The sequence below is a fragment of the Stegodyphus dumicola genome, chromosome 8 (genome assembly GCF_044657685.1).
Source record: "Stegodyphus dumicola isolate Sdum_Otavi_A_Nest chromosome 8, ASM4465768v1".
NCBI classification, from domain to species: domain Eukaryota; kingdom Metazoa; phylum Arthropoda; class Arachnida; order Araneae; family Eresidae; genus Stegodyphus; species Stegodyphus dumicola.
Genome location: NC_140775.1, coordinates 70,605,031 through 70,630,899, shown reverse-complemented (window position 1 = coordinate 70,630,899; position 25,869 = coordinate 70,605,031). Strand labels below are relative to the sequence as shown.

The 25,869-nt window shown below is 29.6% G+C and overlaps 2 protein-coding genes across 3 annotated transcripts in view; one reads left to right on the top strand and one right to left on the bottom strand.

The window, feature by feature from the left end:
- The window catches only part of LOC118191356 (saccharopine dehydrogenase-like oxidoreductase), a 37,199-nt gene extending 25,435 nt beyond the window's left edge, over nt 1-11,764 (bottom strand). The window contains exons 1-4 of the mRNA XM_035362159.2: nt 11,492-11,764; nt 10,323-10,429; nt 6,557-6,637; nt 6,340-6,469 (exon numbers count right to left, since the gene is read on the bottom strand). Coding sequence (XP_035218050.1) covers nt 6,340-6,469; nt 6,557-6,637; nt 10,323-10,429; nt 11,492-11,663 — 490 coding nt within the window. The 5' untranslated portion in view covers nt 11,664-11,764. The remainder of the gene's footprint in view (nt 1-6,339; nt 6,470-6,556; nt 6,638-10,322; nt 10,430-11,491) is intronic.
- LOC118191357 (coiled-coil domain-containing protein 97) overlaps nt 1-25,253 on the top strand; it is a 170,800-nt gene extending 145,547 nt beyond the window's left edge. Inside the window, exons 1-4 of one of the 2 annotated variants that reach the window (XM_035362160.2) lie at nt 11,983-12,574; nt 15,143-15,264; nt 18,858-18,984; nt 24,943-25,253. In XM_035362160.2, coding sequence (XP_035218051.1) covers nt 12,066-12,574; nt 15,143-15,264; nt 18,858-18,984; nt 24,943-25,042 — 858 coding nt within the window. In that variant the 5' untranslated portion in view covers nt 11,983-12,065 and the 3' untranslated portion in view covers nt 25,043-25,253. Of the gene's footprint in view, nt 1-11,982; nt 12,575-15,142; nt 15,265-18,857; nt 18,985-24,942 lie in introns of those variants that run through there. The other variant, XM_085821986.1, reaches the window with a different exon arrangement.
- Nucleotides 25,254-25,869: the final 616 nt, after the last annotated feature.

Sequence of the window (25,869 nt, the reverse complement as noted above, 5' to 3'; positions counted from 1 at the left end):
GTGTTTTGTATACGAGCCAGTTTCTCTTAGAAGGTCCTCCACGAAGGCATCACTCCCTTTAGGCAGATAGCCCTTGTGTGCTTTGCCATAATTGAATAATCCATCCAATCTTATTTTCATTTAAAAAAAACAGCAGAAAATTGCAAACTGGGCATTGCGCACTCCCTCGACTTTGTCCATGTACACATCGATCTATTTTCCACTTTAAAAAAAATCGAAGAAGCACCAAATTCTATACCAAAGTGAAACAAAAAATACATAATTTCAATAAACTGCATTTTAAATCAAACAATGAAATAACATAAAAAAGAAAATACATCTTATCGCATTTAAACGCTACACAAACGAAATATTCACTTACCTTATTTAGAAATTTCTGTATCTTCAGTCTGTGGCACACAAAATTCCTTAACAGTATCCAGAAACTTCCTAAAATTATTTGTATGAGGCCTGGTGGCACAGTGGCTAGTGCATTGTGCAGCACCACAGACAAGTTCGACTCAGCCTTTCATCCCTTGATTTCCATCCTTTGGCTCAATAAAATGAGTACCAAGTTTTCTTGGGGACGACACACTGGGGGGTCCTGCAACAAGCTGACCACTTGTTCAGGGCATATGCTTATGCAACCCAGGGCCCATGGTCAAGAAAGCAGATTTTGGGGCACTGCAGGCATTGGCCCACTAGGGCTGTTACGCCACTGAGTTTAGTTTTTTTTTTAGAATCTGTATACTGGCATCACCACATAAATTCACAAAAATAAGAGTAAAAAATATCCTTCTTGGTGTCATTTCTTCTGGTTCTGTCGGTGGCATTTCTTCTGAAAATCTCTTTTTATTACACTCCATATACCTTCTATAGTGTTGATGTGAGCTCCGGTCTCCCGATCCTTAAATGTCACTGCATGGTTTACCGAGAAGTGAATGGAGCCATTATCAAAAAGACAATTATATGACTTCTAGCAGTTGGAAAAGATTGTTGTTCCACGTAAAATATTCAGCTGAATTACATCCAACAAAGTCTCTTTTCTTCTGCCCTCAACCACGGGGGGGAAAAAAAAAAAAAAAATAATAATAATAAAAAAAAAACTTCTGCTCTTTTGTTCTACACTACCAAACACCCAGTTTACCACCAGCAGCCATTTTACAATGTAAAGCCCAAAATACACAATGTACTTGCTAATCGACAATCAATGTGGAAATAAGCCCTTACAAATAGTTTCCCCATCAGTCAAATTCAGCGCAATCACGTCATAATAGGGTTTCCATAACATTCAACTACTCAGGTTACTATAAGTGAAACAACAATTTAGTGATAAATGAAACAACTTCACAATAATCCAAGGGACACCTTAAAATATAGATTAACCAAATCTGCTACTGAAATGATAGAGATGATTCAAACCATACATGGTGATGCAGCGTTATCGAGAACACATGTCTGTAAGTTGTACAGTTCCTTTAAATGTGGATGCAAAAATGTTGATGATGAATCAAAGATTACACCCTTCAACTTTAATGAGGAAAATAAGCAGAAAATGCACTCTTTGGTTACAAACGATAGACATGTAACAATTTAGCAACCTTTCAGACATGTTTGGGATAAGCAAAGAAAGCTGTAGGTTAATTTTAATTGAAAATGTGAAAATGACAAAAGTTTGTGCTTGATTTGTGCCTCAGATTTTGACAGAACAGGAAAAAAAAAGACAGGAAAGCTTGTTGTGAAGATTTGACGATTGTTGCGAGACAGGACTACAATTTCTTCCAAGTATATCATACCAGGACATGAGATGATATAATCCAGAAACAAAACGATACACTCCCAGTAAGTACCCAGGGAAAGGATAGTCTTTTTCAATACAAAAGAAATAAAGGCACGTATGTTGAAATCAAAGACTAAAGCAATGCTGATTGCATTTTTTACTATGAAGGACTCGTCCTGAATTTATTTCTGAAAATCAATCAATTAGTGTTATTACAAGAAGGTACTTTTTTGATTAAGAAATAGAATATGGCGAGTTAGGAAAAAACTTTATATGTGCGGTAATGATTTCTCTTGCATGATAACGCTAGGCCCCATACAGCACTGTTTGTGCAATAATATCTTGCTTAACATTCAATTGCAGTGATAAATCATCCACCATATCCTCCCGACTTATTGTCAGCTGATTTCCCCCCCTCTTTCTGAAGCTAAAGGTGGCTATGAAAGGACAGAAATTTAGAAATGCCTCAAACGTAATGTGTATTTCAAAAACATGTGTATATCCGATGCCTATAAACAGTGTTTCTGTGACCCAACATTGAAAAATTTTATATACTCTTCTGGTAATTATTTTGATTTACTTGAAGGTTAGTAATATTTTTCTTATTTACAAGAAATTATATGGTTACTTTATGGGGACACCTTGTGTAGTCATGATTTACCTTTCAAAGATCTCAACTTGGACTTGTACCTGCTTAGCGTTAAAAAATATCATGATTTTTAAAATTAAATAAAAAGTATTAATGCCTCTATTATGCTTGTTTGTTTCTATAATTAATAAAATGTTATTTAAAGCATGCCAGGCTATCTAAGGAAAGGATGCCATTGTGAAGGACTCTCTAAGGGCTTCTTTTCTTTTTATTTATGACAGTAATGCAAAAAACCAGCAAACATTCATGTTTTGTCGGATTCAAACATAGGTTATTAAAGCAGAGTTGCGAGGTTAAGCAATTCGTTTTTCTCAAATAGTGCAAGATCTGTCCATCATAAATCTATAATCTGAGCTGTGTTCGTTTGTGCGAACTCTGCCGTGTAACTGGAATGGGAGCCGAGCTCATTGAAGACCATCAAAAGGTTAATATAAATGTTCAGTAATGATAATAAAACTTTAAATTATATAAAATACAAGATATTGATTTTGCTGTCTCATTTTAAATATTAAATAATTAATGATTAAACAAGTTTTGTTATGGTCAAGTTAATTTATTAAGGCAAAATAGGCAATTACCTTCACACAGAGCTTTCGTGTGAAACTGATTAGTATTCATGTTACCAATGAGTAAAAACAAGAAAGCATTCATGCAGCCTTAAATATGTTTCAAATAATAAATGCAGAGGGAAAATAAAATGGATAAAATTCCAATACAAAAATGCAAATACTAATTGAAACAAACTAATCCTCAGACTAGAAAAATGTATGTACAACAGAGAAAGGGGAAAATTCTGTGAATATTTAAAAATTTTCAAAACCTAGTGGCTAAAAAAGCCATGGAGGAAAATGTGAAGAAATGCAGTAAATAAAACCCATCTTGACTGTAATTCACAACAGGAAGACTGTTAAATGACCCATCTCAGATAAAGCCTAAAATCAATCACTGATGAGAGAATTTGCTAATGTTACTGATTTTCCTTTTACCTTTTCTACTGTTTAAAATATTTTTCTGTAATTTCTATAAACAGACTGCCAACTGAGTTATCAAAGACCTCGGTTATTAGATGCTTGGTTAATAGAGGTTCTGCTATATAGTATACGTATAACTCGAGACATCAGTAAATATAATCGAGTTATTCTAAAATTATAAAAAATACTATGTGAATTATAACTAACTATATATTCAATTTTACTACATCATGAAACATTCAAAAGAATTTTCATAAATTCTTTTAAACAATAAAATAATTCAGAAATAAAGTAGTAGATAAAGAAAAATTCCTGCAGTTATAATGTTAATAAAAAATAAAAGTATTACCTAGTAACATGTTTGTAATAAATTTAAAATCAATGAACATTAATGACTAAAATTAATAAAAATTAAAAAACCTTTCCTTTCAATGAATTGTTAAGAACAACAAAATTCAACCCATGATTGCAAAAACTACAAAAATAATTGAAAACACCAAAAAAAATAGCTTTTAATATCAGATTTTAAAAAATAATTGGACATATTCAGATTTAAGCTAGCATCGCTTTGCAATCCAAAGAGGCTCAATTCATTTTGATAAACAATGGGAATAAAATCTAATATATTCAGAATAACTTTTGCTGATGAAGAAAATAAATCCTTACTGGTGTCTATTAAAAATGCAGGCAGCCTTTTTTTACTGAAATTTAACCAAATAATAAAAAATAATCAATTGTTCAATTTTTAAATTAAAGTGTATGCAACTCATTAAGAAGTAAATTTAAAATTAACTATTTTTCATTATTCATTACAAATTAAAAAATATTTAATAACCGATAGCTTATAAAATATTCTTTCTTTCCTTTCATTCTTTTTAATAACACATTATGATATGTTTTATTATAAGAAATCCAGGTACTTTTCCGTTTTGCTGGCGCAAACGATAAAGTCGCTAACAATGGTGCAACTGATGCCAAATGGAATATCTTCGCTGGTAACCTTTTACGCCTCATTTTCAAAACAAGTTGCAGCCATTTCTTATCAGATTAATTGTTTCTTTCAATACTGGCATACAATTACATAGAATTTTTACAAGATAGTTAAATTTTATGCCCTAAGATCATTCGTGGTAATTAAGTCAATTAGAATGCAATCACACCGCTCATCCGAAGGCGAAAGTATAGAAAAGGCAAAATCAAGGGTTAAATTCATCAATTCTAATGAGAATGCACTAGCGAAGTAAAGCAGTACGGTTTTACATAATTTCTGAGTAAGCTATTCGTATGAATTGAAATAATTCTTGCATTTAAACTTTTATTCAAATTAAAATTTAACTTGAAATTAATGTAGATAATTATTGAGAGAATTACATTTTTGTAGCGCAGTTTACATGAGATGAGATCACATGGGTTCAAGTGATATGAACTGGCAAATCAGGATGTTGTACCATGAAAGCATAGTAAATTCTTAATATCTTTTTAAAAATTTATTGGCTGTTTACAAAATTTTAAACCATATTAAAATGTTTATGCCTTCAAAATAAAAAATTCTTAGAACTAACGTTTGTTTACATTTTTTATGTGTATACTGTATGCTGTCGCGAACAAAGTCTGCTTGGCGAGATTTGTGCCGGCGAAACGGAAAAGTACCGAAATCGACTTTTGTCCTAATCATATGTGCAATGTAAAATCGTTCATTGAATATTTAAACATATATGTTTGAGTATCAAATTATCTATTTTATGTTGCACATGTAAGAAAAGCTGTCTTCATGTTGCTGCATTCATTAATAGAAGCTTTTCTTCTCGATTGGTTAATGTCTTAAAAGATGCAATTTTCACATTTAAAAGTTAATGCAATTTAGCTTTAAAACTAAGTGGTATTAAGAACACTTATAAAATCACATACTATAGAAATAATTTTTAATGAAAAAGCACTGCAAGATTGAATAAAAGTTTTGACATTAATCACAAACAAATCAACTTTTCCTCATCTTTTGTATTTTTTAAAGTTTTTCTTCAAGATATTTAAATACAGAATATTTAAATGTTTTGGACTTAATCGACATTTATAAATTTCTTTCAATAAAACTAAAAAATTTTTTCTCTTAACCATGTTATAAAAATACAACTTGGTACTTGCACATTAGCTGAGCACAAATGATTATTATAAACAAAAAGAATGTAAAAAACAGCTTATTGCATCACAGGGTTGACTATTTTTACATACAAATTCTATGCTATATCATTATAGAAATGTAAAAAACAGGGGTGAAGTCAAATTTGTTTTATAATGTGGTCAAGAGTAAAATTTAATTATTATCTAAACATAAAATCTAAACCAGCTACGATATTATATACATTATTTGGTGGCAATTTGCAGATTGCCAATAGATTGACAAGTGCTTTCTTCTCCAGTATCTATTCATTGCAATGAATGATCCATTATATACTCAAATTCTTGGAAAATTGCATAACAGCTAGACTAGGTCACTTCAAATGTCAGTTGTAAATGCAGTAACACAGATCTAGAATTTTGCCACTCAATATAGCACATTATTTTTTAGTTTAACAAGGGTGCCCCCATTTTTTAAAGCTTAATAAATTTGAAGTACTTTGTAATTATCAATTTATCATAAGCTTTGCACCTAAATATTGTGAAATCATTTTCCTTCCATCTACCAGATAATGCCCACTATTTATATTATTGATATGAAAAGTTAAACTATATAAATGACTACTATATTATGCAACATTTATTTCACTTAACAAAAACATTATATGGTTAAATTGTAAGAAAAGTAATATTAAAGAAAAGAAAGTTGTGTTAAACCAAGTTTATAAATATATGCACAAAATATATCAACTCTAAGGCATAATTAAAAATCACATTTCCAATATGCATGAATTTCAAGATTTATAACACTGAAATTTTGGGAAAAGCAAAATATACTAACTCACCACCAAATTTTTTACGCAAAACTTCTATTCCCATATCACAAGGTATGCTATCAAAGCCACAAGCACCAATAATATATACATTCTGTTCTTTTGCTTCATCAAAATATTTAACTTGGATAGTTTCTAAAAACTACAAAAGTGAGTATGAATATCACTATTGTAGAATACTTTAAAAATTGAGTCAAAAGTAATTTGCTGAATAAAAACTGAATATTACCTGTGGTTCACCACTGACATCAATATGATGAGTTTTATTCTTTATGCAATGCTGAACAAGTTTTTCTCCAAAAAATCGATACTGTAAAAAAAGTAAAAAGAAAAAAAATCTGCAATACCATACATACATATTGAAGTACCAAAATTTATCAAATTATAGTCAATCTAATTTCAAAATTATTTTAATAATAGTTTTTAATTATAAATTATGCAAAATTTAATAAATTAAAAAATTGCACATACAGTGTATCCTAAAAATCAGGCACCATAAAAAAAAAGTATGCCCCTTTTCCTGCCAAAATTGGCATAATAAAAGAGTAATTTATCTTGCGTTATTTACAGCTAATGTAACAACTTGCTGACCTTACAGGTCCTCATTGAGCTTACCTTGATGTTCAACAACAGGATAACAACAAACTTATATTCTGTTCTAACCAGGTGATGTAATCAGATTTTTCATAAGAAGCAAAATTTTGAGGTCCACTTCATAAGGCACCATTCATATTAAAGTATCAGCATGAAGAAATATTGGTAATTATGCAGTATATGATCTACTGCTTTTAGTTATTTACTTTTCAGATGGTGGCAATAAAACTGGTTGTTTAAATAATTTATTTTTCTTAACCATTTTATTGCACATTCAAATGTAAAAATAGTGTTTTAGTGACATCATCTAAGAAACAAATAACTAACTAAAAACAAGTAGATTGCATACTACATGATTATCAAAATATTTCTATCATTAGTTTATTACAATTATTTTTTTAAATATAGGAATGCTTTAACTTTTGAATATTGATTTAATTTTAAATTTAAAAGAGGAAAAATTATAGTCTCTTTCTTGAAAAAATATGAGATTGAATAAATTTTAGTAATGAAATAAAATTCCAAAAAAACATCTTTACCTGGCTTCATGAATATTTATCAATAGCTAGATATAACTAGATATCTGTCAGATTTGAAGCTGATGAAAGTAGAAAATATAGAAAAATTAACTGAATTTAGTTGTATATTATGTATTGTTTATTTCTGTTAATCATCTAACAATTAATGAATCTTATTAATATGGTCAGAACAGTCATTTTTATTATTCCGAGATTTTAATTCATTTAATGATCTTAGCAGTTACTATCTGACAAATTACATATCTGCTAAAAGAAAAATTCCTTATATTTCATTCTTATTTCAAATAGTTTATTAAATTTTCATGATCTTAAAATATTACAGTAATGCAACTTTTGTTTTTCCATTAGAGGCAGTGAAGCTAAAATTCTTTTCTCAAGTCAAATTTGCTGATTTTAAAAAGGAGTGGGTGTTTGAAAGCTTTTTTACTGAAGATCTATATTTAATCATTTTGAGAACTGCTAAATTATGATAAAAAATAGTAAATGTTTATTTTTTTTTTTTTTTTTTTTTTCCCAAATTCAGTTGCATCTTTTTTCTTAATATATACTTCCTTCTGTAGACATAAACATTCCTTTTGTGTACTATAAACAGCCCTTGTGTATACTATATGCTATTAGTTAGTTACAGAAAGATATGTCTTACCATTTTATTTAGATATATTAGTTTGATTTTTCTTTTCCATAAGGTAAATGGTGATAATTTATTTCTATAATTGGCTGAGAAAATATTTAACTCTTAAATAAAAATTAACTGGTAATTTAGTTGAATATTACATATAATTTACTTCTGCTACACAATCACATAACAATTAATGAATCTTATTAATACAGTCAGAATAGACATTTTCATTATTCTGATATTTTAATTCTTTTAATGATTTTGCAAGGTTTATTTTAGTTAAGCAATAAACTTTTTATTTTGATTTTTTTATATTTTCTACTTTCCTCAGCTTCATGGGAACGCAACTTAGTTTAATACAATTAACAAAAAGTTTGAAAGTTTATAAGACAGTGTTTGATAGCATAGGCTGACACAAATAATGAAAAGTTTGAAAGCTTAGGAGACAGTGTTTGGTGGCATAGGCTGACGTTACTCTATTTTATTTTAGACTTTCAGCTGTTACAAAGTTGCTTGTCAGCAAAGTTTCTGCTAGTCATGAATTCTTTAAAAGCACTTAGTCAAAGAAGCAAAGTTTGGAAATTAGGCTTTACTAATTTTTTATATTTTGCATTGTATTGAACTGTTTGTCTATGTAACTGAAAATTTAATGGGAACAAAACCCCATTAGCTTGCAAGGTTTTTTTTTAACTGTTAATTTTTTTTTTAGGCATTAAGTTGGTAAGTTAATAAACAGTTTTTAGATTTTTAACTTGTTGTAATCATTCCAGTTAAGAGGTCAGATGGGATGAAAAGTCATCTAGCAGTGTCTTAATGTTATGTTAGAAATTTAAAATTAATAACATAACCATACAACATTTTCTTTGAAAAAAATTTCCTTTTTCATTAGCGAGAATAAAATATTTCCAGCAACTTCACCGAAACCTTAATCCTTATCAAAATAACAACAGAGTTTTTAACCTTAAATTCAAAATCATCGTTATAAAAAAGTGTTGATTTAATTCATTCATTATGAATTATTTATTATGTATAACTTATATAATGATTTAAGATTATATCATTGGAAAGACTTCTGAAATACATTTTGATGAATTTTAGCTATTTATTTGAAAAATCAAAGTAATTGCAGTTTTCAGTTATTTACCACTGATCCCCAAGAAAGCTTCCTTTCCAGAAAATTTCACAGTTTTAGTTTATCAACAAATATTCAGAGACTTCCATTAATACACTATAGAATCACTTTTCATTAATTTCAAGATTACTTTACATAGAATTTCTCTAAAATATGGCCAGATTATCCAGTTTAAAACTAAGCTAGATATCAGCATCAGATATTCAGTCACTTTGACATCTTCCTAAATATATTACTGTTTTATATTTTATTTTATGTAATACTGTTATGGCATTCTTGGTATTTGTATGGTATTCTTTAATTACAGTTTTACAGTGCACTTATGTGTTCTAGGTGCTTTTACATCAATTAACAAGGATAACAGGGTTCTGTGCCATATGCTTAAAATTACAACAATTGTAACAAAAAATGAAACACCTTTTTTGTCATTCATACATATACCTGATAACAGCAAAGAAAAAATAAATCATTAGCATAATTGCAGGAAAAAGAAAATCACTTTGGCATATGACCTTAATCATGTATCACTGCATAAGGATGAAAACTGCAGAAACAAAAACATCCTTAAGCGGGTTCTCTCATTATCTATAATCACCTGTTTACAAACCAGCATTAAATGAAAAAAAGCTGTAATTACAACATTTATGTTAATAAAATTATTTACCAAATGAGTACAAAAAGAAAACTGATAAAACAAAAGCAATCTTAAAATACATACAAAGAAATATACTAATCTAACCTACTGCATATAAAAGGTACTTGTCAGAAAGAAATGTTTTATACATATAATTAAAATGATATTTTAAATGAAATTACTGGAAATACAGAATTTAAAATATTTAATACAGAGCACAAAATTAGTGACATAATTAATCTTAAATTTTCTTTCTTTTCTTCTGGGACAGCATATATAACAAAAATTTGAAAATGAGCCTTAAATACAATTTGAAATATTCAGTATATACTTTCACAATCTTTTATTTTGCGTATAACAAATGAATGTACTTTCACATAATTCACTAATTTTTCAGCATAATACGATTAGAAACATAATGAATATAAGAAGTTTAAAAGTTAAAGAAATTAATCAATTGTTTAAAAATCTGCATACAGGTCCAACACAATTCAGTACGAGTTTTGTACTTGTGCACATGTTGTCCAAAGATGAATCATCATTTACATCGGCTATGAGAATCTTAATATCACTCAAATCTTTGCCTGAAAAAATAAAAAGTTTTAGTTGATTCTACAACATTTTCAAAGCCAATAGCAAGCAAACAGATTTAAGGCCCATTTTAAAATTTTGGTTATATATGATGTTCCAAAAGAAAAGAAAGAAAATTTAAGATAGATTATGTTTAAAGTTTAATTTGAACAATGCATTGCATAAAGATGACTATAAATATATTTCTACAATTAAAAATATGAAAAAAAATCAATTGAAATTTTTTAGCCATAAATCTTAAAATCTCTGATCATAGGCAAAAGTGCCTGTCCCTTTCAAGTTTCATGTTATTAAACCTCTTTGTTTTGTAACCTAATTTTTGTTTTAAATAACAAAGTTTAATTACTTTAAATATGCACTGTTAGTTAAATATGAACTATTGTTATGTTTAAATATGAACTATTGTTATATTTATGATAAAAATTAATTACAGAAGTTTTTTTCTTTAACAAATCAATAGAAAAATAATTTGTCTTCCACTTCATGTCAAGTCCATTACCTTGGAATTATTTTACCCCCAATTAATTTGTAAATCTGCCTAAAAGGGGGCAGTACAGGGTAAAATAATCTCAAGTTAAGAGAGTTGACATGAAGTAGACGACAAATTATTTTTAATAATTTTCAACTGATTTTTTTATATTTTAAATTGTAGTAATATATTTATAGTCATCTTTAGGCAATGCATTGTTCAAATTAAACTTCAAACATAATTAATCTTAAATTTTCTTTCTTTTCTTCTGGGACAGCATATGAAACAAAAATTTGAAAATGAGCCTTAAATACAATTTGAAACATTCAGTATTTTTACTTTCACAATCTTTTATTTTGCGTATAACGTTAAATGAATGTACTTTCACATAATTCACTAATTTTTCATACATAATACATAACCTAACTTAAAATTTTAAAATAGACAGTGATGTACTAAAAGCTAAAAAAAAAAAAAAAAAAAAAACAGCTAAAATAAAATAGAAACTAAGCTAGAAAGCTAAAACAAACAAATTTTACCAAAAATACCATGTTGAAGTGAAATAATAAAATACGAAAAAATTTACTTATTGAACTGCCAATGTCTCTTAAAGTCTCCTGCAATTTTTCCAAATTCCGACCGGCTATACACCAGTTTATTCCTATAGTGTGAAGAGCTAATTCTTCAACTACATATTGCCCAGTAACACCACTTGCTCCAAAAACTACCGCATCATATTTGCGCTTTTCTTCAGCCATGTTTAAGATAAAAGTTAAAACACTGACTTATAACAACCTATACACTCTACAGGAAAACTCCTGATAATAAACAGACGAACTTGAGATACCGGTTTCTGTTTGAAATCAGTGTTGCCAAATTGCTTGAATAAAACTTCTTTCATACAAAAAAAAAAAAAAACTCTTTAAAAAAATCGTTCACTTCTAGTAAATGCAAATTAAACCTATACGGTGAAACTTTGTTAGTCACTATTATAGAAAATTATGTGTTTCAAATAAATGAACGAAAAGCAATAAGTATGGCTGAAGAGATCTTAAACATATAAATTTCCTGAATGGCAATAGTGATTTGTTTACATTTTTCGTAGCGACCGTAGTTCGTTGATATGTTTGTGAAAATTTTCAAATCGCATTAATTTCAAAATGATTGGGACTCCAAGCAAAGATGATATGGAAGTGGAGATTGTAGAGGAAAGTGATATTGATGAGATAATGAGAAATAGCATATTAGACTGCGTAGCTGAAAGTGATGGGTTTTTTAAAAGCCAGCAAGTAGGTGAGATAGATTTGACTATTGCAGAAAAACGAGAGATAGCAAGCAATCTCTTGGGTAGAAATGTGCCTCTTTTTTTGCAACGTTATTGGAAGTACATAAAGCTGCAAGATATACCTTTTTTCGATTGCCATCAGGCAGATTACGAAGTTAATTTTTACTTAACTGAAATTCGTAAAAATCACAACTGTAGGTCAAGTAAAGTGCGAGTAAGAAACAGAAGGTACGAAGCTTTGAAAAAAATGGTCGAAGAGGGAAAATATTTTAGTGATGCTGAAATGAGAAAAAGAAGTCCATTTCTGTATGACCAATTAATTGGTCAGCATCTTACTGAAAACGAAAGAATTTCTGCATATAAAGAACAGCACAAAGATCAAAAGTAAGAGCTGAAGGGAAGTATAATGTTTCATAAGATATTGAGAGTATTGAATTAGTAAATGATTCTCCTGGTAAATAAAAGTAATTTGAATGTGTATCAGTATTAACTTTTAACTGGTACAGTGAAGAATTAGTGCCTGATTGGTGTGATCAAGGCCTATGGAACCATAAAAAAAAATTAATTTTTAATTTTTTTTATGTGTGTGATTAGTTATTCTTAAAAGTGATGTATTATTTCACATTAAGATAAAAGACGTAGTATTTTCACTGATAATGAAGGTACTAATATAAGCATATTTTGCAGGTAAACAAAACATTGGATGTTACGTAGCATTCAGATATTTATTATAAGATATATACTATAAGGTGTATATTTAATTGCTTTAATGCAAATATTTATACAGATTACCATTTGGGTATATGAATTAAATATATTAAAAATTAGATCGATTACTAAACCATTGGATTACCATTTGGATATATGAATTTAATATATTAAAAATTAGATCGATTACTAAAAAAAGAGAATAACTATATAAATTATGGAAAACACATATATTGCTTTTAAATTCCTCAGTTAAACTATGCAAAGCTTAATTTGAAAGATAAATACTGCAATAGCATAGCATAATAAAATACAGAGACTAACCTATAGATATTTCTTTGGGTAACATGTTGTGCTTGATCTGAGGACGAGTACCACTTGAGTTATTGATTAATTTCAATAAAATTTCCGTATATAGTACAGTAGATGCTGCTTAATATAATTATGGTTAATATTATCATTTGGATATTGTTACCGAATTGTCAAAGTGCTGCCTGTTTGTTTATAAAAACATAGAAAATACATAACTTGTTGTGGCCAACAAGTCAGTTTAATGATAAAAATAGTATCAAATAAAGTTTTTTAAATTGAAATAAAGTTATCAAATAAAAAGCAAAATCAGCAAATAAGGTCAAAATAGATTATAAAAATTGTTAAGTGACTGACAAATCTTGTCAACTAAGGGTTAAATATCCAAACACCTTGGTTTTTATTTTAGACAGCCATTTATAACTTGGTTATTGTGTGCGAGTTGTTAGTTTTTTTTTTTTTTTTTTTTTTTTTTTTTTTTTTTTGTTGTTGTTGTTGTTGTTGTTTTTTTTTTTTTCAAAAAAAAAAAAAAAGCAGGAGATGTGAAAAATAAGCAGTGCCCTCGTCGGGAAGTGAACCCTGGGCCTTTCGAATACACACTGAGTATGCTTCCAATTACACCATGAAGGCATGCAGAAAGGAGGAAGAAAATACCTTATATATTCCTCCTTTTCAAGGGCAACTGGGGATTAGGGAACCAAATTGCCAACTGCTGATGCTAACAAATTACTGTCCACAGCCTTTTAGGTTGAGCACCACTGTAGAGTCAGGTTTTTTTTATGCTGGAGATGTGAAAAATGTGTAATACCCTTCCCAGGTCATGAACCCTGGAGCTCTCAAATATGCATCTAATATGTTTCCAACTTACACCATGAAGGCATACGAAAAGGAAAATACCTTATACACCCCCTCTTTTAAAGGGCAGCTGAGGGTTAAAGGACTTGATTGCTAAATTCTGGTGGTGACAAATTATCATCCACCACCATTTAGTTTGAGCGTCATTAAGTTATTTGGAAGTGGGAGGTGTGAAAAATTTGCTGAGCCTTGAACCTCGGACCTCTTGAAAACGCACCGAGTTTGCTTCCAATCCACTGCAAAGATATGTAGAAAGGAGAGAGAAAATATCTTATAACTAAGCAGAAAAAGAAAGCTTAGTTTTACATCCATTTTGAATAACTGTTGATTTTGGAGGTGATCAGATACAAGTTCTTCTTCAGGAGCAAAAAATTTTCCTGAATTTATTTATATTCCATATGGATAAAATATCTCAGAAATCACTTCATAACTCATTCACTTTTCACAACTTTGCATAAATTTCAGTAATGATTCTTTGCCTGGGATATTTGCAAGGAATTGTGAGAATTGGGTGATTTGGCTGGTATATGAAGAATATATTGACTCCCAAGTGTTAGGTGCACCAAATGTGTGGGAGTAACATAAATATTAGACACTTTCGTGTGAATGTGAATAATGTTATTGGGAAGGGGGCAGATTTTGAATGTTTAAAATACTCAAAATGTTTTGGTACCCCCATTTCTCAGTTCTTTTTCTTTTGGTCTTGGTTTAGCTGCACTATACCTTCCATGGTAAAAACTAGCAATACTAAATATTTGTAGTGCCATATTTCCTAAGGCCCTGCACTTTTTTGTAATGCATCCTTTCTTTGGTGCCCTATGCACTTGCTTATGTTATGTTAATGGCTAATCCAGTTGTGGGGAAGGAGGGAGAATGCATATGATATTAAGAGCTTATTAGCAGAGGCAAAAATTTAAATGTATTTAGTTTTACAAATAATGTGTACATGGGTTATTAAAATATTAATTTTTATATGGCAAATAATTATAGCTGATTCATAGGATTGTGGATTATAGGACATTTTTTTCATAAATTTATTATGCGATTCTTGATATGCCAGAATTTTTTCCTCTCATCTAGGTTTTCCAGTTTTCTTATGGATCAATTAGAAAGGAATCAAGAGAATTACTTATTTGAATGTCAAAAAGATGAAGATGAAGCAATAGTTGAAGAAGAAGATGATGATACAGAAGAAGAATCTGGTATGTTTATGTTGAAATATATCAAAATTAATGTTGTTAAAAACATTAAATATGCTGATTATTTTTCTATGCATTTTTTATATTGTATAAAAAACTGCAAATTAATAATATAAAATAAAAAGTTTTAATTATTTGTCTGATATTAAGTTCTGTGAAGAATGAAATGACAGTAATAAACATTTTCAATGAATTGGTTATCAGCTGTTCTATAGAAGTGAGTAAAACAGTAATACTAGTTTGATGCTAAAACTGATGTTAATTGCTCTTTTTATATCTATAATTTATATCTGTGATGTTCCTCTCATGTTTGGAATTCTGTGCAGTAAAGCCTTATATATATGTAAGATAACAATGTATGAATCAGAATTATAATATGACTATAAATATTAATTCTTCCTCTCTATTCTAAAATCGTAATAACTTATCTGCATTGCGTCATTCAAATTAATCATGCAATTTTACGTAACCGTTAATACCAGATGCCTCTTGACGACCAATCACCGAATTGTAAACCAAAACTTTTCTCTTCGCGTGCTTCCATCTTTCATAACGACACACTTCAGCTTTTGCTCTCTACTGTGCTAAGATGTAATTTCGCTGGCTTGCTTTCTATCCCAACAATATCAAAAATGTAAATCTTCTGTGGAAAGGCACGACTAGAGTGCCAAGTGATTGTGGCCACAAATATCAATTGGAAATAAAAATGGAATTAAAACTGCCTCGACTGCCAAGTTCTTTAAATACTACACAATCAAAATTCTTCTTCAATATGGATCTAATCACGCATCTACACTGCTCCGTCTTTTTTCCTTTGCTCTTATTATGACATATATATATATGAAATGTAATTTCTCATACATTATTTGTTTTGTGCAGCCGGGGCAACAGGAATGAGACAAATTTTGGAATATAAAGTGGTAGGTTTATTTTAGCATCCATCTCACAAGCGTTCTCCTCGTACCTTGAGCAGAAGCCCTACTTATACATATGTGTACGTCATGAGGCTCCTCCAATCAGCGATATTAATTGAAATCACAAGGTGATGCTATCTTCTCATCAGGAGTGTTCTTAAGTACTTTATGTAATATGACAGATTTATGAGTTTGGCGATTTGGCGGGCGCCAACAGGTTAATATATTTTATACTAAAGAAAGGATTTTGCCAAAATTTAGGAACAGGGATGCAATTTAGGTAGAGAATCGCCAACACATTATTAAGCAATATTAATAGAATTTAATTTAATAAATTGATTTAAAAATATCATTACATATATATATATATTAAAAGTAATTAAAAGGAAATTTATAGGAATGAAAAAGCACTGAAGCTGTGCAGTAGCAATAAAATTTATTAAATAATGAGAAGAAATTATCTTCAAAGAAAAGAAATTTTTTTAAAAAAATGCTTTTGCAAATGTATGGCAAAAATCAATAAAATAAAAATAAAAATACTTGTTGAAACTTTAAAAATTGCAAAAGACCAAAAATATTTTAAAAGGAAGGGGGGAACTTAATTTTTATCATTAAACAGAGATTAATTGATTGTTCAAGGGGGTACAAATCAACCTCTTCAGTTAACAATAATCAAAAGAAGCAATTTTTTTGTCACCTTTATTTGCAAGGTTAAACAAATCAGGATTTGATTGATTTGAAACCTATATCAAAATTACTATACAAATTGCAGGTAAAAGATTGTGCAAAAACTGGTAAATAAACGATCAAAAATAGTAGAAGCAAAATAAATTCCTAAAAAATTATTAAAGTGAAGATGCTAAAATCCTTGCAATATATATATATTATGCACATACATAATATGGACAATATGAATTCCAAGATCAGGAATCATAGGGACTTCAACAGTTTAAGATATCAGGAATTATCAGGAATTTGGTGATCAATTTAAATATAGTAATATGATATGTAGACAGGATATAAGTAGAAGCTAGGCCAGCACCTCTGTAGTATCACAGTGATTAAAGTATTGTTAAATCTAACTAAGCTTCTGCCCCACTTTTCAGGGGGGGCAGTTTGAGGTTGTCCTACCCCTCTCCCCCTACCACCAACCTCTTGAGAGAACTTCAACTCAGCGTGTTTTTAAGTGCCACATACTATATCCATTATATACACCCCACACTATATTCTTACAAACATCCATGCCTTTTCTGAGATTTGATCCTGGACTTTTCAGTATGGCAGTCCGAGTCATTAATAATTATCTGGTCAGGGATCACATGTAGATGTGGTAACAGTGGGGCTTCGCTTATTCTTTAGGTGAAATACAAAAATGCTTATCCGCCTACAGAACCTGCACTAGAATTGGTATAGCCAAACCTGGTGCAATAATTTTAGAATTAGGTGAATACCAAAAATTTTAGAACTTAGGAGAGATACTGGGCTGTAGAATTTAGGGATGGCAAAATTTTCAAAATTTTGGGAAATATTGGGCAGCAGAATTTACGACATGCAAAGATTGCACCATGGGGCAAAATGTGTACTGCTAGTCCTGGCAATAGAATTTAGGGGACGCATTTAGAATTTAGAGAAGCACTGAGCAACAAAATTAAGGAATAAAAAAATCTTTAGAATTTAGAAAACACTAGGATGCAAAATTTTTAGAATTTAGGGAGGCACTTGGCAGCAGAATTTCAGACCCACAGAGACTGCACCAGGCTGCAAAATGCTTAACGGTGGTCCTGGATAAGCCTTAAATATACGTGGGAATTTATTCATTCAGGACTCCCTGAAACCTGAAGCATGTGCAGGAAATAGGTATAAGTATCAGAAATACATGTATAATTTAAGCTAAGCTTCCTTCATGTGTGATAGAAGCAAGCCAAAACATAATGGAACAACATTGTTCACCAATCTCATGATAGGTTTATGATGATAGATACAGATTTGAAGGTTTACAGATATTACAAACAAAAAGCAAAATTTTCCAATTAATGGAATTTTTGAAGAATGTGGAATAGTAATAAATGAATATAACAGAAAATTTGTCATTGCATTCGTCATTTTCCCGTCATATACATATATTAATTGGTTGAGATTATGGCAAGTACTTGAGGGGTGTCTGCCTAAGGGGAGGAGCTTATGTGGAGAAAGAAAACTGACGTATATTCATTCTCATTATGTATAAAGAAAATCATGAAAATTCCCATACAGCTCTTTCACTAAGAATTAAACTAGTGGAACTACCAGTGTTTAGTGATCTTGCTGTTTGGAACTGCTGATGTGCTTTTGTACATATTGGTTGTCTTTGTGTTAATACAGTGCAGTCATCAGTGATACAGTAGCTAAAGCAGCTGAATACTGGTATTCATTCCAGGGTACAGTCATGAACAGTCTGCTTGCAATACATTTTTTCAAAGTGTAAGCCATTTCCTTTTACCAAGACATTTTTCCTGATGGAAATAGTCCTTCTGTGCTTTGCCATTAACCAAGCCACCAACTGAATACTTGAGATATTTTTCGTCATTCTTTCATGTAATTTTAAATTATTAATTTCCTTGAAATAAAGTTTTATTGCATATGTAAATTTTTAAATTCATTTTTGGAAAAAAATTATATCAAGATTCTTTTACACTTTTTCAGAATTGGAAGATGATATTCCTACAAACAGAACTGTCACAGAACAAGAAAAAACACTGCTACGTAATGAATTTACAAATATTATGTATGAAAATTTTCTTGCTGGAAAAGATGAAGACTTTGATTACAGGTACATAAAACTTTTTATTTATTCTAGAATATTGAAAATAGGAAAAAATACATTGTTGTAATTAAACCATTGTAAATTGATGTGTGGTGCGACACATTTATTCATGTAACTTGTATGTTTAAAATTTTAAATATTTAAATAAATTTATTGCTAGTGAAAACATTGTTCATCTTTAAAACTAAAGGTTCAATCGTTAATCAGTTCAAATAGAATAGAAAGTTCTTACCTGGTTCTTGATGATCTAGTGAACTTCTAATGTAAGGTACTTGACCATCCTTTAAACATTAATCCTTTATTTGGCTGACAGTACACAACTCCTTTCTTTTATCTCAAAGTGCTAACTGATGAAAAACATTTATGACTTATTAGCGCCATCTATAGTTTAGAATTTGCAACAATATTGTCTTCTGTCTATCTATATGTTTAATATCTGTCGTTAGATTTTGCAACAATTAATGCTATTTAAGTCAGGAGACATGCAGTAAGTGTTCTAAAACTCGGTGAAGTGTTTCCCCGCAACATTTTCTGTACTTTTTCTTGTGTAATATGATATTAGTTTAACAAGGAGTGATCTTTACTTAATATGTTTCACAAACAATAATCACTTAACACATGGACTGTATTCCTTCACTTTTATTTCATTACACTAATTATAAATAAGATGTCAGCGATGCGAAATAATTGATACAAAATAAGCGAACCATTCTACCTGGCTGTCACAATTATATCAATCAATTATCTTGTTGCCACACATAAAGTTCAAAACTAAAGGAAGAAAAACAAAAGAAATTTATGCTGTTTGCAACAATAAAATGAAGCAAACGATACTCACATAAACATCCTGGCCCTCGTTGAAATCCCAGGGGATTTCAACAGTTGGAGCATTTTGAAACTTCTTAGTCTGTAATAAAAGGTAAACATAAGAAAAATAATACAAAATATTATATGCAAAGCAGTTCATAGTTTTTAGTCTGAATAGGAAGAGGACACAATTTCACGACTGATCGTTTTATGACACCATGACCAGTTTTAATACTAACAACTCTGACTCTATGATTAGAGCTCGGATGAACAGCAATTATTCTCCCTAACCTCCATTTAATAGGTGGAAGATTGTCTTCTTTGATGAGGACTAAGTCATTGACTTCTAAATTGTTTTGACTTTTTTGCCATTTAGGTCTTTGCTGAAGCTGAGACAAGTATTCTCAACTCCATCTTTTCCAGAAGTGTTGAAAAACAAACTGTCTCACATGCCATCTGTGAGCCATCTGAACCGATAAATTTAGAAATTTCGAACATTTGGCTAAACTATGATCTTCTTTACAATAACCACAACTCAAAGTAGCAATCAAAACATTATTCTTATTTTGAAACACAGATTTAGGTACCTTATTACTTGTTGATTTGCTATTTGAAGTGTTCTTGCATAGTTTTTTAGGACTTCAATTAGAGTCGTAAGTTTTGGAATCTCATTACATTTTAACTGACGTTCCCACCATAATTTTGTAGAAGGGTCTAATTTTTGCAAGATTAAATAAGTCATTAAAGTGTCACCAAAATTTTCAATCGTTTGATTCAATACTTCTAAAGAACAAATTACTTCATTAATATTGCCAACTAAATTTAAAATAGCAAATGCTGATTCATTTTGAATAGTTGGTAAGCTTAGAAAACGTTTAATATATGCAAAAATTTGTTCTCTCTTATTTGAATATCTTTCGTTTAACAGATTCCATGCTATTTCAAAATTACGAGTACAATCCGAAATTTGAATGGTTTGAATAATGTGATATGCTTCACCTTTCAACGAAGCCTTCAAATACTGCAATTTTGAGCATTAGATAAATTTGTATTATTTCTTACACAAGCACTGAAAAGATCTTTAAAAGCTATCCATTCTGTAATATTACCACCAAAAGTCGGTAATGTTAACTTGGGTAATTTAATATTGTCAAGAACCTGTTCTGAAATTACACTATTAGAATTATTTTTACTATTTTGATTTTTTTAATATTTTTTCACCTTTAAATTTCCACAAATAAATTTTATCTGTGTACTCCTGAACATTATCTATTTCGTTTTCTAATTCTTTAGTATCTGTAATTAAACTTTCGATTTCAGAATCAAGCTTGCTTAACTCAGTTTCTTTTTGTTTCGATAATTCGTCACATTCCTCTAGTTCTATTAAATTAATTTCATCTACAGTTAAAATAGTTTCAATTTTCTTTACATAATTAGTAACACTCCTGCGTAAAACAGTTTTTTTTGTTTTAAAAGTTATAAGTTCACTCATAATTGATCAATTCAAAAACAGAAATTGTTCTTAAAATCAGTTATAAACAAATTTTTATTAGAATATAAATGTTCAAAATCCACTTACCTCACAAAGAGGAGTAATTGTTCACCAACCATATGCATATTTGCTTTGTTACAATGCGCTTAGAACAGTCACTATCTTCACTAGCACTCTGGCTAGACTTTTGAACAATAATAAATGATCTTTACTTAATATGTTTCACAAACAATAATCACTTAACATATGAACTGCATTCCTTCACTTTTATTTTATTACACTAATTATAAATAAGATGCCAGCAATGTGAAATAATTGTTACAAAATAAGCTAGCCATTCTACCTGGCTGTCACAAACACAATTCTATCAATCAATTATCTTGTTGCCACACATAAAGTTCAAAACTAAAGGAAGAAAAACAAAAGAAATTTACACTGTTTGCAACAATAAAATGAAGCCAAGGATACTCACATAAACAAGGGGAGTGTAAGACTTTCTTCTTGCTGATTTCACCCATACTCTAAATAATTATAGAGGACATTAAAGTGAATGTACATATAATGAGAGAGCATAAATCTTTTAAAAATAGTTGAGAAAATTGAAAATGAAGTTTTAAGCAATATTATTGAAATTCTTCCATCACTAGCAAACACCACTAACCTGATAATATCACATGCAAGCGTGTTTCTCTAGATCAAATCATACTATCACTTTTTTTTTACTATTGTTATTAATTAATTTAATACCATTTTATTTTGAAATAGGAGTTTTTTTGAAAAATGTTTTAAGGAAATAATGCAAAAAATAAAATGCTGCAAAAATGTTATACAAAAAACAATTTTTGTTTTAATTTATTGTATTTTTGCAAATATGTATATGATTCACAACTGAGGTTTGTCATAAAATAATTAACGTATAAAACCTGGCATAGGGATCTTTGAATAAATGATCACTTATCACGGTTTCAATTTTTTTTTAACTTCAAGAGAAAAATACAATTTAATTAACTTCCTTAAAAATTTATTTGTGAATCATATCTTCTTCCTCTGTATTTTTGTGTTTTGCTAATGCATAAACCTATATTAAACTATTATACATTAAAGTATTTTTATGATAAATTAACTGTAAATAAATAATAACTTGTGAGGATTATGTTAATTTTATTAACAGTTAAAATTTAAGTTCCTTTCCTGTCAAATTCTTAACTTCAACTTACTACTTCTGGCTAAAACGTAGTTTTGGAATCTTGCTGAATATTTAATGAGGAGCGGTATTTAAACCAGGAAGTTACTTACCGAGTCAAAGAGAATCAGAGTTTCTGATTTACGCTCGTCTGCCTTTTTGGCCACTCTCTCTCTCAAAGCTGTTATTACGCTTGGCCGTACTCAGGCCCTTGCTAAGCTTCATAGTCAAATAAGTCAAGGGGCCAACTCGATTTGAACCTTGATAGCTTCGGCTATACTTCTTTAGTTAATCTTAGTTTTAGTTTAATTTTTAGTCTTTTAAGTTCAAGTCCAAGTGCGGGCTTTGTTTGTACACTCCCAGGCGAAGTTTTGTTAAATCTTATTGAAATAATAAAGGGTTAGTTACCCTTCTATCTTGTTGTTTCTTGTCACCGAACTCAAGCAATTATTCGCTTATCAGTTCTTAGATTCTTCACTTCCAATATTAACTTAGAATTCCAAAGTGAGGAACTCTACAAACTTTAAAAAATAGAAGTTAAAACAAAATAAATTTAAAATTGCTTTAATTTTTGTAGTGCTCTATTTTTTTTATCAATTCCTTAAAATGTTTATCATTTCACTTCAGAATAAAATAACATTAGAAGAATCAATAACACCAGTAAAAAAAACAAAAAGCACTGTTGAAAGTAGTATTTAATCTGAGCATTGTGCACACACTTTTTTGTTTTGGTGTATTTCCTCAGTGCAAGGTACTGCCAGTTTGGTTGGCTTCTTTTCTAGCAATAATTGTTTTACAACCATTGCTAGTGCAGTGCAACCTTACTTTTCATTCAATCATTCTTTTTTTAGCTGTAATAGATTTTATGACTTGGGAATTACCGAAACTTGAACAAGCAGCTATCTTGCATTTTCAAGAAAGAGATACTCTTCACAAAGAAAGATTGTGTTTGAATAAACACTACATTAAGATGTGACTTGGCTGTGCAGCCTTCATTCATGTTGGGAAAAAAGTGCCCTGACACATTTTTTTAAAATCCTTTTATTAGTGTTATACAATTAATTTATAAAATCAGGAATTACTGTTTACTGAGTGTTTTTAAACAAAGCTTGCTTCAAATAAATCATAACACCACAGTTGGTTGGATTAATTATTTGAGAGAAGTTCCCAGTTCCTTGTTATTTCACACTAACATTAAAATTGATTGATGCTATGTTATGAAACCTGATAAAAGCTTATTATTATTATTATTAAGTAGATCATGTTCTTCTGACACAGTGGATTTTGTAATGAAATTGGAGAATGTTTTCTTGTCGCTGTTTCTATTTGTTCCATTTTATTTACTATCTAGCCAAAAGTCATGGAAAAGAAATGAACCAAAATGTATCACTATGGCTTTAACAGAAAAGTACTCATTTATTTTAAATTTTCCTACAGTTATGCAGAATTTAGTCTAATCCATGAGATAAAGCTGATCTGTTCCCTTTATAAATAATAGAATGTACTGATTTTAATTTTGTGAAGACTGCAATATTTCAAATCTTTAAAATCAGTTGCTTTTCTAATTAATAGTTTTGGCAAAATTAAAAAACAATATATCTATTTTTAGAATTTGAGCACCATTTTATAAAGTTTCTTGTTTCAGTTTAAGATTTAAATTTGTCTGTTTTATGCCATGTCATACTGTGTATGGAGTTACTGAAAGGGTGTCAGGATTTTAAAAGCATTTTGCTTAGAATTTTTGAACACATCATATTAGAATTAAAATATTTGCTTTATTTCTGATTTAGTAGATGTCTAAACTGTTTTGAAATAATTTTCTCAGGTATATATTCATTTGGAATATTTTGGCTTACATGATAGAGGGAATGAATCTTTTTACTGTTAATGATATTTTTTATATGGATTTCTCTTGGGTGGGTGAATTATTTGAGATAAGATACCAGATCAATTAGAACTTAAGGATTAAGGATTCTAGTAGTGCTAAGTAAGATCAAGGCTTCTGGCAGACTGAAAAAGTACAAACTTCTCTTCCCAATTAAGGCATTACAAATTTGTTTCATATCCTCACTGTATTCACTGAAATTTAATTGTTTCATTGTTTTAACAATTCATCAATCATTTTGATGTACATAACAATTTTAGAGTAATACACTTTTATGACCTTTTTTAATCATATTGTTTAACTTGATAATAATTTGTATACTAAATATGATTATCTCTCTAGGTTTGGTATCATGGTCATAGTCCTTATTCTATAACACACACAAAAAGTTATTGCAAATATATACATTTCTTTTAGGTAGCATGATATTAGTTATATTAAAATATATATCTTAGCTTATTCATTAAAATCACAAAAGATATATTATTATGTGTCTCTGCTATTTTTACCTGAAATTATTATTTATTTATTTATTTTTTCCTAGAATTGAAATCTAATCTTTTTTTTTTTTTTTTTAACCTTCTTTATCATTTTTAGTTTGGTAGATAATAATGTGGAATACGATTCGGTACACCAAAGGAATCTAGATGAAGAGGAGAAGTACTTTGATGAAGATACATCTGAAAATACAGACTGAATTTTAATCTGTGTAAATAGACTTTTTGTATAATAGTCTTATTCAGTTCCATCTAATCTTCTTTTTAATAATATGGAAATTAACTTCTGTATATGTATGTACATATCAATTTATTATAAATTATATAATTTACTGTTTCTTTTATATGATTTTGTTCAGAATTTAAGTGATCTGAAGTAATTTTTTACATAAAATTTAATGTTGAAATGCATCTGATTTTTTGACCAAATATATGTCATTTTAAAAACATCTGAAACTAAAAAGGATAAAAATATGTCACCATTAACACTAGGATAGATTTTAGGTCAAAATGTCCATTTTTAAATTAAATTTTTAATTAAAAGGATGAATTAATAAAAAATTATATCTGGCCTTGTACAGAGCATTTTATTTTGCTGTGACATGAATATGAGTATGTACAAATAACTCTGAAAGGACTTAAACTCCTGTAAACCTGTCTGCCTAGTTTGTATCCAAACTTTAGGGGGAAAAAAAAAAGGTATGGGTTAAAAAAATTTTATATTAACTATTATAGTTACAATAATCACTGATACATACTTCCATTTAAATTTATAAAATAAACGCGGTCCAATAAATCTCTATTTTACATTGCTCAGCCAAAGATAATTCAATTTTATGTACAAAAGGTTCACATGGCCACAGCTAATAAACATTGATTCAGATTGACACCAGTTTAAAGGCAGGGGCGTAGCTGGGGGGGGCAAGGAGGGCATCTGTCCCCGGGCGCAGAATCCAAGGGGCGTCAAACTGATGTTACGACATTTTAGAATTAAATGTTTTCCATCCTTGGCAAGCAGTAGGGGGCG